Raw genomic sequence first — 16,689 nt, forward strand, 5'->3', positions numbered from 1 at the left:
TCTTCTATCGTCTCAAATCTCCTTCCCTTTAGCTGAATTTTCATCTTTGGGAAGAGGAAGAAGTCACACGGAGCTAAGGATTGTATTCAGTCGTCCAGGCAAGTGCTGGAACATTGCCTTAAAATTGGCCACGACTGTTTCCTTCCGCATACTTTACAATTTATTACTCACTAAGATTCTAACTTTTGACGCTTTGTATAACCTATGTTACTTCAAAAATATTGGCATTAGAGAAAATATAACGGATCAGCCAATCCATATGAAGTACAGCTGATCCTTATTCCTTAATACGTATTTGAACTATAAATGACACAATGGAGTAGAGTCGTTCTTGAAAATCTGAGTTGTTGAAGAATTTCCTCGTCTTTGTTGTTGCCTGAAATTATAAGAACCTACCGCTGGACCCTATACTGAGCCAGTTAAGTCCAGTCCACTCTCTCTCCCTCCCTGTTACCTTAAAATACATTTCCGTATTCTAGCGTGTATTTTGTTTTGCTTCAGGTTTTCTTATCAAAGGCCTCTGTGTAATTTCTCTGAAAGCAATTGTAAGAATCATCTTTATCTTCATTTCGTGAAGTATTGGCGGAGAATGGATTGTGGTATTATTGTGCTCTTTTTTCTTCAGGAATGAATTTTAAATTTTGTTCTGTCACACATTAGACGTCGCTCTTCCGGAGATGCGCTCGAGACAAAGATCCCTAGACCTTGTACCAGCGCCGAGTAGGAGTAATAACTAAGCACTCACGTGTGAGCGCAAAGTAGTCAAAGGAATCGGTTAAGCTTTCCTTCAGGCACCCTTGGTTTAACCTAATTCTAAGCTTAACCCTTTTGGGTTAGTGAAAACCTTCAAAGACTCGATGTGTATGCACGATGACGTAATTTCTGTTTCAAGTTTCGATTTCAGATTAATTTCTTTAATTATAATTGTTCTAGACGAAGAATTGTTAACAGTTTACTGTGGAAAAGTTCGTCATAGACACGATTTGTAGAAGTATGGTACAAAGTGTAGGTCTTATTGAAAGGCTTAAAACCCTTAAATAAAGGAATGAAGTACGAAATACACAAAAAAGTAAGTGAGATTTCATTGACTTGATGACTGAGAAAATAAGCATCTCGGAAACGTCAGAAATTTTCTACCATATGACAATATATGTCAAATAAAGTTATTTTTGTAGAATAACATTAGAGAGCTTGGAAAATTTGTACAAGCTCTTTTAGGGAAGACTTTTCCACCATTGTTAAAACTTGCATTATTTTGTTTCGTTGTTAAGATATCGCCTTGAAATTTAATCTGTTTGGAGTTTGGATCCTGATATCACCACCTTTATAAGTACCTTATTCAGAGAAAAGTGAAAGTTTTTTTTTATTTTCTATTTGTTTTATTTTCATTGCTCGAACAGGTGTAGGAGATCGGAGGAAAAGCAAGCACGTGTGCTCTTGACAGGAGCTGTCGTTAGAGTTTCAAGGATGTTGAAAGGTACACAGTTTGTCAGTCAGCTTCTAATCACATAGAGCGGTTTAATTAAGAAGTAGCAGAGCCCTTTAATGTTGCGGTTATTTCCCGAGCTTCTTGCCTGGGTCGTTTCCCGAAGGCAATTAGGCATCCAGCTAGAACAGGTAATAAAACATGCAATTACATGGAACATATGAATATAAGAATTCGTATTTTATTTAAGTTTAGACGTGTTTTATAGTTTATTATGTGGTTATCTGCCTTTCAACATTTTTCGTCGCGTAAGCTAACAACCAAATATGTCCTTTAAAATTACGGGTATCTTGTCTGAACTTATTTAGAAGACCAGTGATTGTCGTTAATTTTACCTAACAATCATACAGTGCATTCAATAGCTGCTTCGTATTAAAACATTGATGTATAAAACTATTTCCGAGTCCGATCTGATTTGTAGGAACGGCTTTAGTCTGACTGTAGGTTCAGTAGCTTTATTGAACAGTGAGAATAGCTTAACTTTAGAGTTTACTGTGAGTACAGACTTTCGCTTGGAATTTCAGGAAAGGACATTTGTTAGTCCGTTCGGAACATATCGGAACGAAACGAGTAAAATAGAAGACAATATGCATCTTAGCCAGAGACGGTTATTGAGTGGTGGCGATCCAATCACTCCATTGTCACTTTACTTAATGCCGTCACGTGTGGCCTGTTTGGTCACTGAACCGCGAGAGTGCGGTTTGTTTCTCTGTCTGCTGGACGCCTGAACGACCCACGTGATTTCTGAACTGCTAAGATCATTCTGGTGCAGTGGTACATTATTCTGCGTCCTTGTTTGTTAATTATAAGAAGCTCAGAAGGAATGAGACACACTTTTAAAACACCGAAAACACACTATGAGAATTTAAATTGTGAAATTTTTTAACATTCTAAAATTTAATAACATAAAAATGTATTTTTTTTATATCTTAATTGCGTCATGTTTGTGTTTATTAATACAATAATTTATTTACCGTCTATACACAAACTTAAAAATGTTGTTAAAATTACTTAAAATTATAACATTTTTTCATTAGATACTAGATCTTGTTACATTTTATATTGACGACATGTTTCGATGTGTATTACACCATCATCAGGTCTATCAATTTTAAAAACTGTTGCACATCTTGCTTTGCGTATATTGATTTGTTTGATTTTTAAGTCTCTTCCTTTAAATGTTGTGCTTGGATATAAAGGAAGAGACTTAAAAATCAAACAAATCAATATACGCAAAGCAAGATGTGCAACAGTTTTTAAAACAGTTTTTAAAATTGATAGACCTGATGATGGTGTAATACACATCGAAACATGTCGTCAATATAAAATGTAACAAGATCTAGTATCTAATGAAAAAATGTTATAATTTTAAGTAATTTTAACAACATTTTTAAGTTTGTGTATAGACGGTAAATAAATTATTGTATAAAAATGTATATATATATTCATATTCGTGTTTTATAGAGGAAGTGCGGTAGGACGTTAATTTCATGACACAAGTAGAAGCACTCTTTGAATTTCGCATCAAGAAATGTACGGACATTCCACTTTATTTTACACCGAAACCTATGTCATGTGTAGGCCCCCTTCGTCTGTCTGGTTCTCTTCATCTCTGGATCTCTGGCCTTATTTTCAGGCGACCATAACCGTTTTATGGTTCATAAAGGGATCACTATGTTCAGCCACGGTTGTAAATAATGGCAGATATGTGTGATGTCACATGCTTTTGCACTTTTGGTACACTTTTCTTAGGTCAGCAGGAAGACTATTACAATAAATTATCAGTTACGTTGTTCCATTACAGTCTGTTTATAAAAACGTGGTAAAAGAAGGGCAGTGTCGCCCATATTAAACAGAAAATGATCTGGCGATTAAAGAGTCAAAATAGTTTAAGTTCGTTAAAACCTAATGAAGGTATAGAACCTTCGCTGAGGCCACAGAAGTAAACTGTGGACGTTTTGCTGCAAAATTAATTAACACGGTCAACTAAGTGATGTAATGGATCCGACAGTTTAATATTACATAATTAAAGAGAATTAGTTGAGCCTAAATTTTGAAGAAGCAATATGAGTCGCCGTGTAACGCTTGATGGAAGACGTTGCTTTAAGTACGCAAATTTAAACTCTAACACCGTGGAGAATGTCAGTCGCTCACCTAATCCACAGATACTATTCATTTTCTGGCATCGATTCTGTTTTATATGTAGCCTGAAGATCCATTTTAATAATATTTTTTTTGTTTACTAATTTAAGTATATTTCAAGTGGTTTTCTACCTTCAGGTATGTTGTTGTTGTTGCTGCTGTTATTACACCATTAATACTGTTGGTATTCGTGTGGCTTTAGTCAAATACCAGATTTTTCTACTTTTTGCTTGAGCAGTGCATTAAAACATAGGCCTAGTCCCTTTTGTAGGCACATTAACTATACGCAAAGTTGTCTAAATTGATTAGTTGTTGAGTTTAGTTTTATTATGTTACTCTCCCGTGTATTTACATTGGTATTGGCAAACACTCTAAAAAATGTAATTTAGTTGGATTTAATTTTTATACAAATTTAAGTCTTGAGTAATAAGCACTGTAAGACCAGTTGTATTCAGCTAAACTTTCGAAGTGAACCCTGGATCTTTCAAGGGCGCATAAGCCTGGGTTTACAACCACAAATATATAATGTCATGACTCGTTTAATTGTCCGGACTCAAGACAAGGTTGAGGATCCCAAGTGAATAAAATATGATACTGAATCCAATAACACACCTACGGCTGGGCGACGGGGATTTCAGCCTAAGTAGTGAAGTGAGGATATTGCTTTTCGTGGTCACGCTCAGAACATTTCTACGGCTCATCTTGTCCAACCTGTAACAAGGATAAATTCTCCGTAAGTGAAGATGTCACCTGACCCTCACTCCATCTAGTGTGGTGGTATATACAATACATTTCGCGCTACTTCTAATTAAAAATGAAACAACAGAAAGCCGAACACCATCAAAAAAATTAACAGCGCTGGAAAGGACGTCGTAATGGAGGTCTGTATATCAGAATGTGGGTTGGCCAGGCCATTAATTTTTATTTCCTTCACTCCTAACGCAGACTAACGTTGAAGGTGTCAACATTAATGTAAAACACATGTCGGTTCAGTAGTAGGAATTTGAGAAGTCCCGGGTTCCATTCTAAGCTTGGTTATTCTAATTTGTTTGTCCGGAGAATATTTAAATATTACCTGCAGCAATTGACAACCGCTGTCTGTCAAGTCCCTGCCAATTCATGAATTATAATTATCTCGCACATTTGACGCTATTTATTATTTATTTATTTAGTGTTCTGTCTGACGACAGGTCCATATGAACAGGATCCTTCCATCCTTTTCTCGGACTGGGACCTGTTCATAAACGTTCTTGGCAGATGATCCAGAAGTGGTTTGCCATTGCCTTCTTCTGTGTGTGAATGAAGTAATTGTTGGGATGCCACGGAGAAACCGGGGAAGCCCCCGGAGGAAAACTCCGTGTTGCCTAGACCACGGCCTTGCCCAACACAAGTTATAAATTCGGGCACCGCCGGGAATCGAACCCGAGACCCCGGGATTACAAGGCCAGCGTTCTAACCGCTAGACTACCGTGCGGTATCTTTCACTTATACCGGACGCAAAATAAATTTAATATATAAGGTCACTGCTTTTAAGTGAGATAATTCGTGATTATCCTTCGAAAGGGTTAAGGAGTGTAACTTCAACATATCATTAAACATCCCCCCAGCCGAAAGTTATCGGCCGATTGCTACGGGATCCAAGGCGTGCTATAAATATGCCTTAGAACTAAGTACGTCGTAAATGATCGTTAAGCCCATTTTGCGGAGACTGGCGGAGGTTAAGCAGAAGTACTTCATTTTCACTGTGTACGTGCTATATTAAATTTAACCGTGTAACTGAGCCTGCTAGTGACAGTCGTTGAAATTTCGTAAGTAATTGGAATTCTGTTTCATTAAGCCGCGTGGCACAACCGTAATGAAATATTAGCTGCCATGAAAATAGGAATCATTAACAAAAATTACGTATAAAGGGATATTATTTGTAGATGTATGGATAAGAGGATTAAATAACTAAATGTCGTTTTAATAAAGGGAATTTCGGCATGCACTTTTCTTATTTTATCCAATTTCCGACTTAACCCTCTGTTCTATAACATCGCAGACATAGAAAGTATATGTCACCCTACAAGTACGGAACGTTTTAGAAGTTCACATTATGCAAAATAATAACTCGAACTGAACACAACTGAGGTTGATACAGCGTACTTGGAAAATTACAGACTTCAGATGGTGAACGAAGTTTGGCAATTCAACATTTCGAAACCATGTACCACTAAACAATTAAATGTTTATGCTGCTATGGATTGTGGTCATCTGACTTGTGATGCATTGCAGTCTTGTGGTATTTTACCAAAGTTTCTGAGAAACGTATCGCCTCCATTTTTAGGGTTGTAAGGCATAACCCAGAAAACCACAGTCCGCTTTTTCTTCGGTTGGAAAATCTCAATTTCTGATTTTTTTTTCGAATAACATCTGAAGCTCACTGGTTGCTTGCAGGGGTTCTAAAACTACAGTTTTAAAGTTTCTCACTGATCTCAGTTTATTTGTTTTTGTTATTATTAGTATGTTCCATATATTCAACACTTCATAGGGTACTTACTTCTATGTACCCAACACAAACCTTGCCCCCGAGGTACATAGTGCAGCAGCTATTTACGAAATACATTTTGTTTTTAATATGTGTTACATGTATTATTATAATAGTTTTATAATTATCATTATTGTTAGTTCCGGCAGCCACCGCTGGCATTATTCCAGTGTTTGTTGTTGTTGTTGTTGTTCCCTACCGCCACCATGAATTGTGAACCCAGAGCAAATGAAACAATACCTTCATGGGTTTTGCATGTTGAATCAAAGGATTTGCATAATAGGTGTGTTCATGGCCCCCATTACACAAACAGTGTGGACTTCTGCTTTGTTTGCAGGAGTCACACTGCATCACAGATAGGATTCCAGTGGCACTTGAGCTTCTGTTCTTTCGAGGCACACTGTAAAATCTCAATTATCAGACCACGAAGTACCTTCCAGACTGAATGATTCCGGTTTTGTTGCCACAGAATAAATAAAATAGTTCTTAGCAACCCTGTTTGCGACCTGAGTGTGTTTGTCTTCTGATTCAACTACAGATATCTGTGTTGTAGACACTAACTTACCTATTTGTTGAACGACGTATGTGCATTACGTCACTGGGAACATCTACAGTTTGCTACTTTTAAAATTCCGCAGCCAATGGTTCGAATATGGCCTTCGTGCGAACTTTGAGGTGAGATTAATACTATATTTATTCAGCGTAGGCCAGAAATGTTGTATGAGGTTGTGTTTGAAAAGTATACAGTTGTTATAAATAAACCAATCGTTGCAACTGTTTTTTTTTTCCTGAAATTTTAGTTGTCTTATGTAAAACGTCATCTGCTAATGGAAGGAGTAGTCTTAAAACCCACATTTTTTAATCCTTCGGAAGCCTAAAATACGCTCTGCTAGCAGGGAGTGGTTTTAATGCGTGTTTTACTTAAGTGGTATTGGAAAACTTTTGGTTACTGTGATTAAGATAATGTACTAGGAACTTCATTGTTTGTTTTTTTAACTGTGAGAAAATTGTTAATTTGTCTGGAAACGTGATGGTTTAATCTTTACCAAACTGCTTTCTCTTCTGTACATTATAAATCCTGTGGGGAATAGGCTGCTCCTGGTGTATGCACTCGGTGGTATTCAAAATGAGAAACTTGGTTAATTCCACCAAAGTATAAAGTAACCAAAGAGAACGCCACTACTCATACTACAGTCTTATAAGAGCAAAATCTTTTTCTTTCTCAGATTGGCAAGAAAGTTTCCTTTTTTTCCTTTCGTAACATCTGAAATGGATTACCGAAGGAGGTGTAAGAGGGCAGTAAAATTGAAGAAGTGCATTTGAGGAGAATGGAATAATGGAAACAGTCGCAAATGAAATTGAAGAACATATTTTATGTGGCATGGTATGGAAAGAGACGGTTCCAATAAGGCTGTTTGATCAAATAGACTTGGAACAGTCGCCAGATTGAAGGAAAAGGAAATAAAAAAGTTCAATCGAAGGAATGAGTTTGACCTAACAATGTCAAGTAGGGGCCTGAGAGATCTTCGTGATAGTTCAGAGTCGAGAGTATGCGATTACCGTAACATTGCTTTAACCTAACCTCACTTCCTTGATTTAAGCCGCACAATTTTTTACATTTTAACATTTCTGAAACCGGTGTGCGTCTTATATTTAATGGCGTCTAAGAATTGTTGTATTGTGTGACTAAGCGGAAGGAAATTCTCCATGTCCGTAACATTACTCGTGGGACAGTAAACACAAACATAGCAAAGAGAAGTATCAATAAAAAGGAGTTTTATGTATTAATATTGACAGTTCGTATTGTAATATATTACTAAATCAGGGGTTGGTCTAACAGTCGATGTTGTCTTAAAATCGAGTGAATGCTGTAATAGGACTATAGTTAGGTGGGACGTGTAGATTGCATATTAGAAATGATAAATAAGTATTAGATTTTAGTTTAAAATTCTATAGGGAAGAAAACATTTTTGGGACAGGTTATAAATGGGAGAATAATATTAAAACGAATCTTATAGAAATAGGATAAGTTGATCGGTTCAACTGACTCGGGAATTCGACAATGAAACTTTGGGTTTCATAAAAGTCGGGACTCTCATGACCAGCATAACTAGGCCTTGATCATGAATATCCTATTCTACTAATAATAATAGCAATAAGATTCTTATAATAATACATGTATTAATATATAAATCTGTTTTGTGTCTATAGAACTGGCGTGATGTTATTATTTTCTAAACTACGAATAATAGAGCTGGGTTCTCCACTACAAAAGAAATACGCGGTCCGTTGTTATCAAATTTCGCTACGCGGAGAAACCAGTAGTGGGAACAATTTTAAGGTCCGATAGAGCACAACGTAATAGTCTCGTGTTGGGTAACAGATCGATTTTAGGCAGATGAAAACAGAAGAAACAAATCGGTGACTAGCCACGTAATCAGGACGGAGGAAAGTGCAGAAGTGGCTTTCAGATGAGGTAACAAATGTTGGTAGGGTTTATGCTAATATATTTTTCTCCTTTTAATTGTAGTCTTATGCTTTTATCAGATCCATCCCTTTTTCTTTTCCTCATTCTGCCTAATTCTCTGTTACTTTCCTGTCGTCCTATTTCTCCTTCTATGCTATTGCTTACTCTTCACCCGTCTCTATTTTCTACTCCTCCTACTTATTCTACTAAGTGTCTGCTCACTCTGTTAGCTTTTCTCTCGTATTTTTTCTACTTATATATATATATATATATATATATATATATATATATGAGAGCCGGGATAGCTCAGTCAGTATAGTGACTAGCTACGAGCTGGACGACCGGGGTTCGATCCCCGACGGGGGCAGAGGATTTTTCCTCTAGCCTCTGGGGCCCACCCAGCCTCCTCTACAATGGGTACCGGGGTCCTTTCCCGGGGGTAAAGCCGGCCGGGGCGTGACGCTGACCACTCACCCCCATCTAGTGCCGAGGTCAAGGAAGAGAGGAGCTATACCTCCACTCATCCCAAACGCCTACATGGCGTACAGTGGGACAAACTTTACTTTACTTATATATATATATATATATATATGTGTGTGTGTGTGTTTCTTTTTATCATCTATTATTCCCTCCTTCATATCGCTCCTCCGTTTTCTTATATTCGTTCACCTTTTCTCTTATTCTCATCCTCTTTTATTTTCTTGTGCGGAGTTCAAACCCCCGGATGTGTTGAATATGAACCGCAGAATTGTGCCTTTGGGGTCTGAACGGGATGTATCATCGGGAGACTGCTTCATAGGCCTTCGTGTACAAGGGACGGAAACCGAGTAACAACACAATGACTGGGTGTGTTGTTTTTATATGCCTCGATAGGTTGAAACGGACTGACCAGCACCAAGGTCCCTTGTAGGCGAATTTTGTAGTGAACTCATTCATTTTCTAATTTATTTGCAGGTTGCCTCCTTTATCCCTGCATGCAATTATTTCTTGCTGCTTTATTATTTATTCTGTTTATTTATTTACTTGTCACTGAGATCTCGACCACGAGACTGAAGTTATAGAAATAAAGAAAATGACTCAAATTTATGAAATGTCTAGTTTGAAATGTCACTTATGATAGTGTTGTACTTGATGTCGAATTAATGTTGACCGTTCTTGTAAAGTACACATGTATTTACAACTAGCCTTCTATCACATACATACTGCGGTTTAATTACAATGAGAAACTACATTATCAAACATAATTCTCACACCCGCCACATAAGTCCAGTTAAAGTCGTTGTCAAATGGTAGTGCATAAGGGGCATAAGACTCCCCATGTGCTTGCCTTGTTGTGTGTCGTCAGCCTCGATGTAAAATATTTAAAGCATAATTTGAGGTTCTCACGGCGGCCTTCTACAACCAAGAAGACAGCCATGTTCTTAAAATATTCAAGACTAGGAAGAGGATACAAAAACTTGGTACATACTCCAAGTGAGTTTGCCATTTTTATGTATCATTTTCCTTTATATTACTTTTTCGCAGTTGCGAATTTGTCGACGCAAATTATGTGTCCTTCCACAATGCGTGAACATATAAGCATTCTTCCTTGTATTTAATCACATACTCATAGTGATGATAAGTTCTTAAAGTAAGTGATCAGGAGATAAACATTTTCTGTTTTGTACAGATTATTTTTGTACAAAAATTGTTGTTTGTATATACGAGGCGCGTCCCAAAAGTACGTTTCCCACTCGTCCCACAGCTAGCAAACCTTATATTGCGCGAAGCGACTGTGCGTACGTGATAGAGCAATGACGTAGCATGGCGCATGCACTAACGGAACTTCCCGCGTTCTCACATTAGCATCGTTGCAGCTGTTGAAGATGGAGGTTCTTATTCCAGCTCCCGCCGACTGTGAAGTGCGGTCAGTGATAACGCTAGGCCGCACACGGCTCGACGGACAGCAAGTCTCCTGCAGGAGTTCAGCTGGGAGGTGTTTAATCATCCACCCTACAGCCCGGATCTCGCTCCCAGTGATTTCCATCTTTTCCTACACCTCAAGAAATTCCTGTCCGGTCAGCGTCAGCGTTTTGAGAATGACAGAGAGGCGGAGATGGTTGTCACACAGTGTTTCCAATCCCAGGCGGCAGACTTCTACGACACAGGTATTCAAAAGTTGGTCCCACGGTATGACAAATGTCTCAATTCCGGTGGCGAATATGTTGAAAAATAGCTGGACACTTGCTGTATCTGTTGCAATAAATATTTCCATGAAATTGTGTTTTGTTTCTGTAAACGGCCCCAGGGAAACTTACTTTGAGGACGCGCCTCGTATTAGCGCTTAATTGTGAACATGGAAAGGGTCAAGGTACAAATGTAAGCTGGTCCAAAATCATCGGCTAATAACGTAACAGATGTATGGGACTTTACATTAACGAGCGGCACAGTGTGTAGGTGTAACTGTTGTTTTATTTCTGGGGTTGCTGAGTGCGCTATATTACTTGTTTCTATCTTTCAGATGATCAAAATGATGGTGATAGTGGTGATAATATTCACGGCATGCTGGCTGCCGTTCAACATACTTATGGTGAGTAGTAACTACTGAATAATTCTGCTTAGCATAAAAGAGACAAAGATTTAAATAATTGTTTTATTCTTCGCTGATTCGTCGTCAGTTTTTGCCTCAGTCTGTGTACATTTGTTCTATTTTTCCAGATATTTTAATTTCTTTATTCATTACTTTTTAACATTTTTTCTGTCCCGTCTGTTTCCTTCTTTCTTTAGCTGTTTCGTTCTTCTTATTAATATTCCTTTCCGCCTTATCTATTCATTTCGCTTTTGCCGTTGCTCTCATGAACCACAGCATTCATTTTACCGCCCATATTGAAGAAGCTCTTTTATCAAAAGTTAATCTGAAAAGCAAAATTAAGTGTTAATTGAAGATTTCTGTCTTCTGGGTTATTGCGCTGTGTAGTCTGGTCGATGTTAACCAACGTTTCAGAGGTCATACTGCCTCCGTCATCAGGGCGATCGCCCTGATGACGGAGGCAGTATGACCTCTGAAACGTCGGTTAACATCGACCAGACTACACAGCGCAACAACCCAGAAGACAGAAATCTTCATACTCATCGCCCTGATGACGGAGGCAGTATGACCTCTGAAACGTTGGTTAACATCGACCAGACTACACAGCGCAAGAACCCAGAAGACAGAAATCTTCATACTCACCGCTGTGAGAACCTCAAGTCTTACATAAGTGTTAATTCTTATAATTTTGGACTTATTTTATGAAGGCGAAAATCTCTCAAATGCGAACATGGAGAAATTACAGCCCCTAACCCAAGCGATGAGATAATTTCCGTCCGACCAGAATATGAAATAAGATACAGAGAGGCAGACGAGCTTCTGTTCTCGATAGGCTATCAGAACGAGCCACAGGAAGTCTATGTGCCATAGTACTGTATTGAATACATTAATTTCATGTAAATCTTACGCTCATTTTAACTTTATTATCAGTTTTTACGACTCTATATAATGGCGTGTGTTCCTATAGCAGGGATTCTCAACAAATTCATGATTATGACTGCATTAACCGTACTGAAAGTAGTTTAATAAATTTCCCATCACCGCTCTTAAACTAGTTAGAAGACAAAAGACGGAAGTAATGACATGTTTATGTGCGCAGAAACACTTCAGTTAACAAGCCGATAGAACAGGTTTTAGAACTCAGGCTTATGTGACCCGTGTTAATTTTGCGGGTATAAGAACTGTGTATAATAAAATTTAGTACTGGTACTTGTTAGTTTCATAAGTAAAGTTTTGATGGCTCCCTTCTGAAATTAGTTTAAAGGAGCTAAGTAACACAGACTGCGGTGTGTGACTGTGATAATGCATTTACTTACTAACGTTTTTTCTTCTTTAAAAACTCTTTTACCTTCTGTTACAATTCTGTTCTCCCTTTCTTCAGACATTTATCCCGCTCCATGTTCATCTCTTTCTCCCTTAACTTACAGTGGATCACTATGGCGGAAACGAGAATTATTTGGATTGTGTAGTAGCGTCTGGACATATGACGTGCGTAGAAATAAATTATGTATGCTTAAGTGCGATTATTCCTTATCAGAGACATAAATTAAGACGAAATCAACATTATTATTGAGCTTTGTCTTTAGCAATATCCCAGTAATACGTAAAAAAAATAAGCAATTTACGCACGGAAACCCCCAGTCCTTCACAGTCTTATGGCCCTTGTGTCTGGTACCAAGGCTATATTTTCTGATCCCAAAAATGCGTCTGTTGTTTTTTCTCCCTGTAGGTGGCACTAGACAACAACAGCGATCTCGCTAGTTGGTCAGGGACACCCTATTTGTGGTTTGCCTTCCACTGGCTCGCCATGTCGCACTCCTGCTACAACCCGGTCATATACTGTTGGATGAACACTCGTTTCAGAGCAGGATTTTGCACCGTTTTGGATCGGCTGCCAGGTCTCCGAAGACTTTTTCCGCTCAACGTCAGACACCGCCACAGTAACACGTCTTCAGTTACTACGGGCGTCGCCCTCACAGGTAATTCAACTTAGAATTTAAAGCTGTGACATGTCATAACTCAGATCAACCACGGCGAACTGAGATAGAACACTGCTAATACTCGAAAATCACGTATCGATTCTGTGTTCAAATAAAATGTAACGCGATTTGACTCGAGAAACGACAAGTAAAATGACAAGTGTATGACCAGTGGTTTTTGATTTGACCCATTTTATTTCGGGTATTTTTGAATCTCGGAAGACACGTGGCCCTGTTTCAGGGGTAGATCCTACTGAATCGTCGGTGCTGCAGCGTGTCAACACTTGTACGACGTACCTGAGTACACGCCGCAAACACCAGTACCTGTCCAACGACTGTGCCTCTCCCGCCCGGTCAGGAACTGCGCTCCTCAAGGGCTGCCCTCCCACGGCGCACTACAACGGACATCGTAGACTGTCCCGCCTGGACAGCTACCCGGAAGATCAGATCTAGTGTGTCACTCAGGTTCAACTGCGCGCCGTTTGGCTAGCGAAGCAAAACTCGAAAACTGAGCCTCAGGTGACTCAGTGCCACCACTCAGCTGTTATCATCGCCTTTGCGTTTGAAACCACTGCGGGAATTGCCACGCGTACGGAATACGCTTTGCGAAGTTTCGCGAGAGGAAGACAGACCCGCCGTCGGTCTAACAACGAAATGATTCCCGTTACTGTGTAGAAGGATATAAAAATGTAACACATGGACAGGTGTTACTTCTGCTGTTTGAACTGAAGAACGTGCATGATACTTCCTCTTCCGTCAGATTTATATAACTGATAACTAATACTGAAGCGATTCCAGGGTCAGAATGCGGGTTGCATAAAGGAACCTATGTTTCTCTTTTCGAGTTATTTTCCCGCGGTGCAATTAACTTGCGTAATGTTACACAACCATCAACACGCTTTTAATATAGCCCACTATGTGTTTGAATTTAACCTGTAGTTATAGACCCATGTGATAGATCTGCATAAAATTAATTCAGAACTTTCGAAATACGCTCGTCAAAGTCATCATAAATCTCTCATATCGATTTATTCAGTAAGCAGACTATTTCGACTTTCGTCCAGTGACATTCCATAGCCATGAAATAAGCTAAGGTCACGCTGACGACACTTGCTGTAGCCATCGAAGTACGTATCATACTTACTTGAACTTACTCAGCTGCAGTTCAATCACATACCCTACAGAATCTTGTGTTTCCCGATTACAAGTTGTAATAAATCAGGGAGGACCTTATGTTAAATTTAAAGTGATAGCCGACTGCTCAGAGAGTTACATTTGAAACCAATCTTTACTTATATAAATTCTGATTCAAAACGTCGATGCAATTTATGAATTAACTTCGAAATCTTTTAAAGTTGCACAGTTTCTGAGTGCTCTGTTACAGTTAAATGGGCTTGTAACATGAGATCGATGTAAATTTCTTGGTGGTGGTGGTGGTGGTGGTGGTGGTAACTACCCACCAGGACGCTCTTATTTGTGAAATTTCAGTTGTGGGACCAAATTAACATAGTATAATATGTAATGGCTGGCGACTAATTCGGTCAAATGGTATTATGGAGTTTATGTCGACATAATTTGTGCATTTGTCCACGAAGAATTTAATTCAAGCATGTTATTAAAAGAAAAATGTTCATGAACAGTCCAGCAAAATTGTAATAGGAAATTAATGGATACTACGTAATCAAAACGTTGTCTTCATTTTAGCAAATCTCATATAAAATGAATGAAATGTTACCTCACGTACTTTGGACTCCACAACGTCTGTAAATCATAAAAATGTATAATATTTCTTGTACAGAAACAGTTGAAGGGTTGGTTCGATATTGACAATGAACACAAATTTAGATAGTCCTATTTGTGAATATATCCAATTTAGATTTTATCACTGCATATTAAACGACATATTAAAATAATCTGTCTGCACGAGTAAAGTAAATATTTGATACCCACGGCTTTTCTATTTATTTCCATTATATATTCCATTGTATTGCTTTGTACGGTGTCGTGTGTTTGATGTGCAACTCGTGTTTCTATTTCAAAGTCGTTAAGGAGTAAAGAAACTTGTCTATTTTGTATCTTTGAACTTGATTTGAAAATTTTGCGTGAATCAGACATACGAGGTGGTTCAAGAATCTACGACAACTATTTTTACTGTATTCTATAGTGAATAGTGAGTTTGAGTTCTTCAGAATTTCCTCATGTTACTTTGCGGTGTAACCATAAGGAGATATATCCATATTCTGTGACAGTGTATTGATCTGACTGGTGCCATGTCATATGATGTTTCATTAAGACAACAACAAACAACATATAATGTTGTTGTCATTTTAGCTTACAGTGTCAATAGATGACGGTTCAGATTTATTTCCAATGACGAAACCTATCAAAGAAACGCCTGTTCTAAACTGACGTATGTTAAATGTATCATCGAAAATGTGAAGAACTGTGTAAGGAGTTTTGTCTATTGTATTATCAAATATTACCTAGGAAACGTACCTAAAAACAACACTGATTAAACTTTTTATTTTTGTCTTGGTGCTGGATGTGTAATAGTCTCTCGAGTTTTCTAATATGACATTTGTTGTTTTCAGAAAGAGAATAATCCTTTCCATGTTTACTCTTCTGTTAGGGAGACATTCCTTTATTTAATATTTCCATTGGAACTTATAAATTAAGTTCGCAAAAAATCTACAGTTTGTCAGTTACTTGAAGTATTAAGAGATGACAGAAGACTTTCTTTACTGATTTGTCACAAATCGATGTGTATAGAGACAAACGGTCGATATCAAAGCATTGTCTTTTCTGTAGCATAGAATTGGTTAATATGTCTCATATAATTAATATTGTCATCAAACGTAATTTCAAGTCAGAATCAGTGACGTTCAAATATGTCTCATAGTGAGTCAATGCCAATGTCTATCTTGGGAGGTGTTCAACAGTTTAAATGTTCAACATCATAAATATTGAATTCCACCATGTAATTGTGCCAAATCCATGTTTTCGTCTTAAAATATATGACACGTGCTATTAACTGTATCACATTTATTGTCATGTATTGCGTGTTTTTGGCGAATGAACAGTCAAAAGTATTATGTATATTTGGTCTTTAATTATATATCGTGTTACACAAAATAAATTGAAATAAATATGTGTAACTAAATATCAATATTTATTTCGTCTCATCAGAAGACAGTTGTTATTTTGATTAATCTTGTCATTAATTTCAAAAGTTGGATAGCCGCTTTGTACTAAAACTCGGGATCACGAAAATCCAATCGTATGCACACGAATATAATTCACTTGTTATGTAAAAGTCTTGCATATTTGAGGATTATAACGTAATAATAGTAATTCTGTGAATTATAATGGCGTAATGTGTTATGCGACAATCCATTTAATTGTTACTTTAAAGGTGTTCATAATTATTCTCGCAGTTTTGCTGCTTAGTTACATCGCTACATCTCCACTTTGAAAGGGAAACGGCCAAATTTTCTATCAGCTGACATTGAAAACTCTGCC

General features: G+C 37.8%; 1 protein-coding gene and 1 long non-coding RNA gene across 3 annotated transcripts in view; one reads left to right on the top strand and one right to left on the bottom strand.

Moving 5' to 3' along the window:
- RYa-R (RYamide receptor) overlaps positions 1–16,330 on the top strand; it is a 123,433-nt gene extending 107,103 nt beyond the window's left edge. The window contains exons 5-7 of one of the 2 annotated variants that reach the window (XM_022068661.2): positions 11,123–11,191; positions 12,921–13,170; positions 13,412–16,330. In XM_022068661.2, the coding sequence (XP_021924353.1) occupies positions 11,123–11,191; positions 12,921–13,170; positions 13,412–13,623 (531 nt within the window). In that variant the 3' untranslated portion in view covers positions 13,624–16,330. The remainder of the gene's footprint in view (positions 1–11,122; positions 11,192–12,920; positions 13,171–13,411) is intronic. The other variant, XM_022068662.2, reaches the window with a different exon arrangement.
- Positions 1,411–13,574, bottom strand: LOC110832041 (uncharacterized). Its single transcript, XR_002543802.2, has 3 exons — positions 13,468–13,574; positions 4,241–4,339; positions 1,411–1,608 (listed from the first exon to the last, which is right to left on the bottom strand). It is a non-coding gene; the product is annotated as an uncharacterized LOC110832041 (long non-coding RNA).
- Positions 16,331–16,689: the final 359 nt, after the last annotated feature.

The sequence above is a fragment of the Zootermopsis nevadensis genome, unplaced genomic scaffold (assembly GCF_977971745.1).
Source record: "Zootermopsis nevadensis isolate Lab colony 2312 unplaced genomic scaffold, Znev_1.0 Znev_ptg000024l, whole genome shotgun sequence".
Lineage (NCBI taxonomy): Eukaryota > Metazoa > Arthropoda > Insecta > Blattodea > Termopsidae > Zootermopsis > Zootermopsis nevadensis.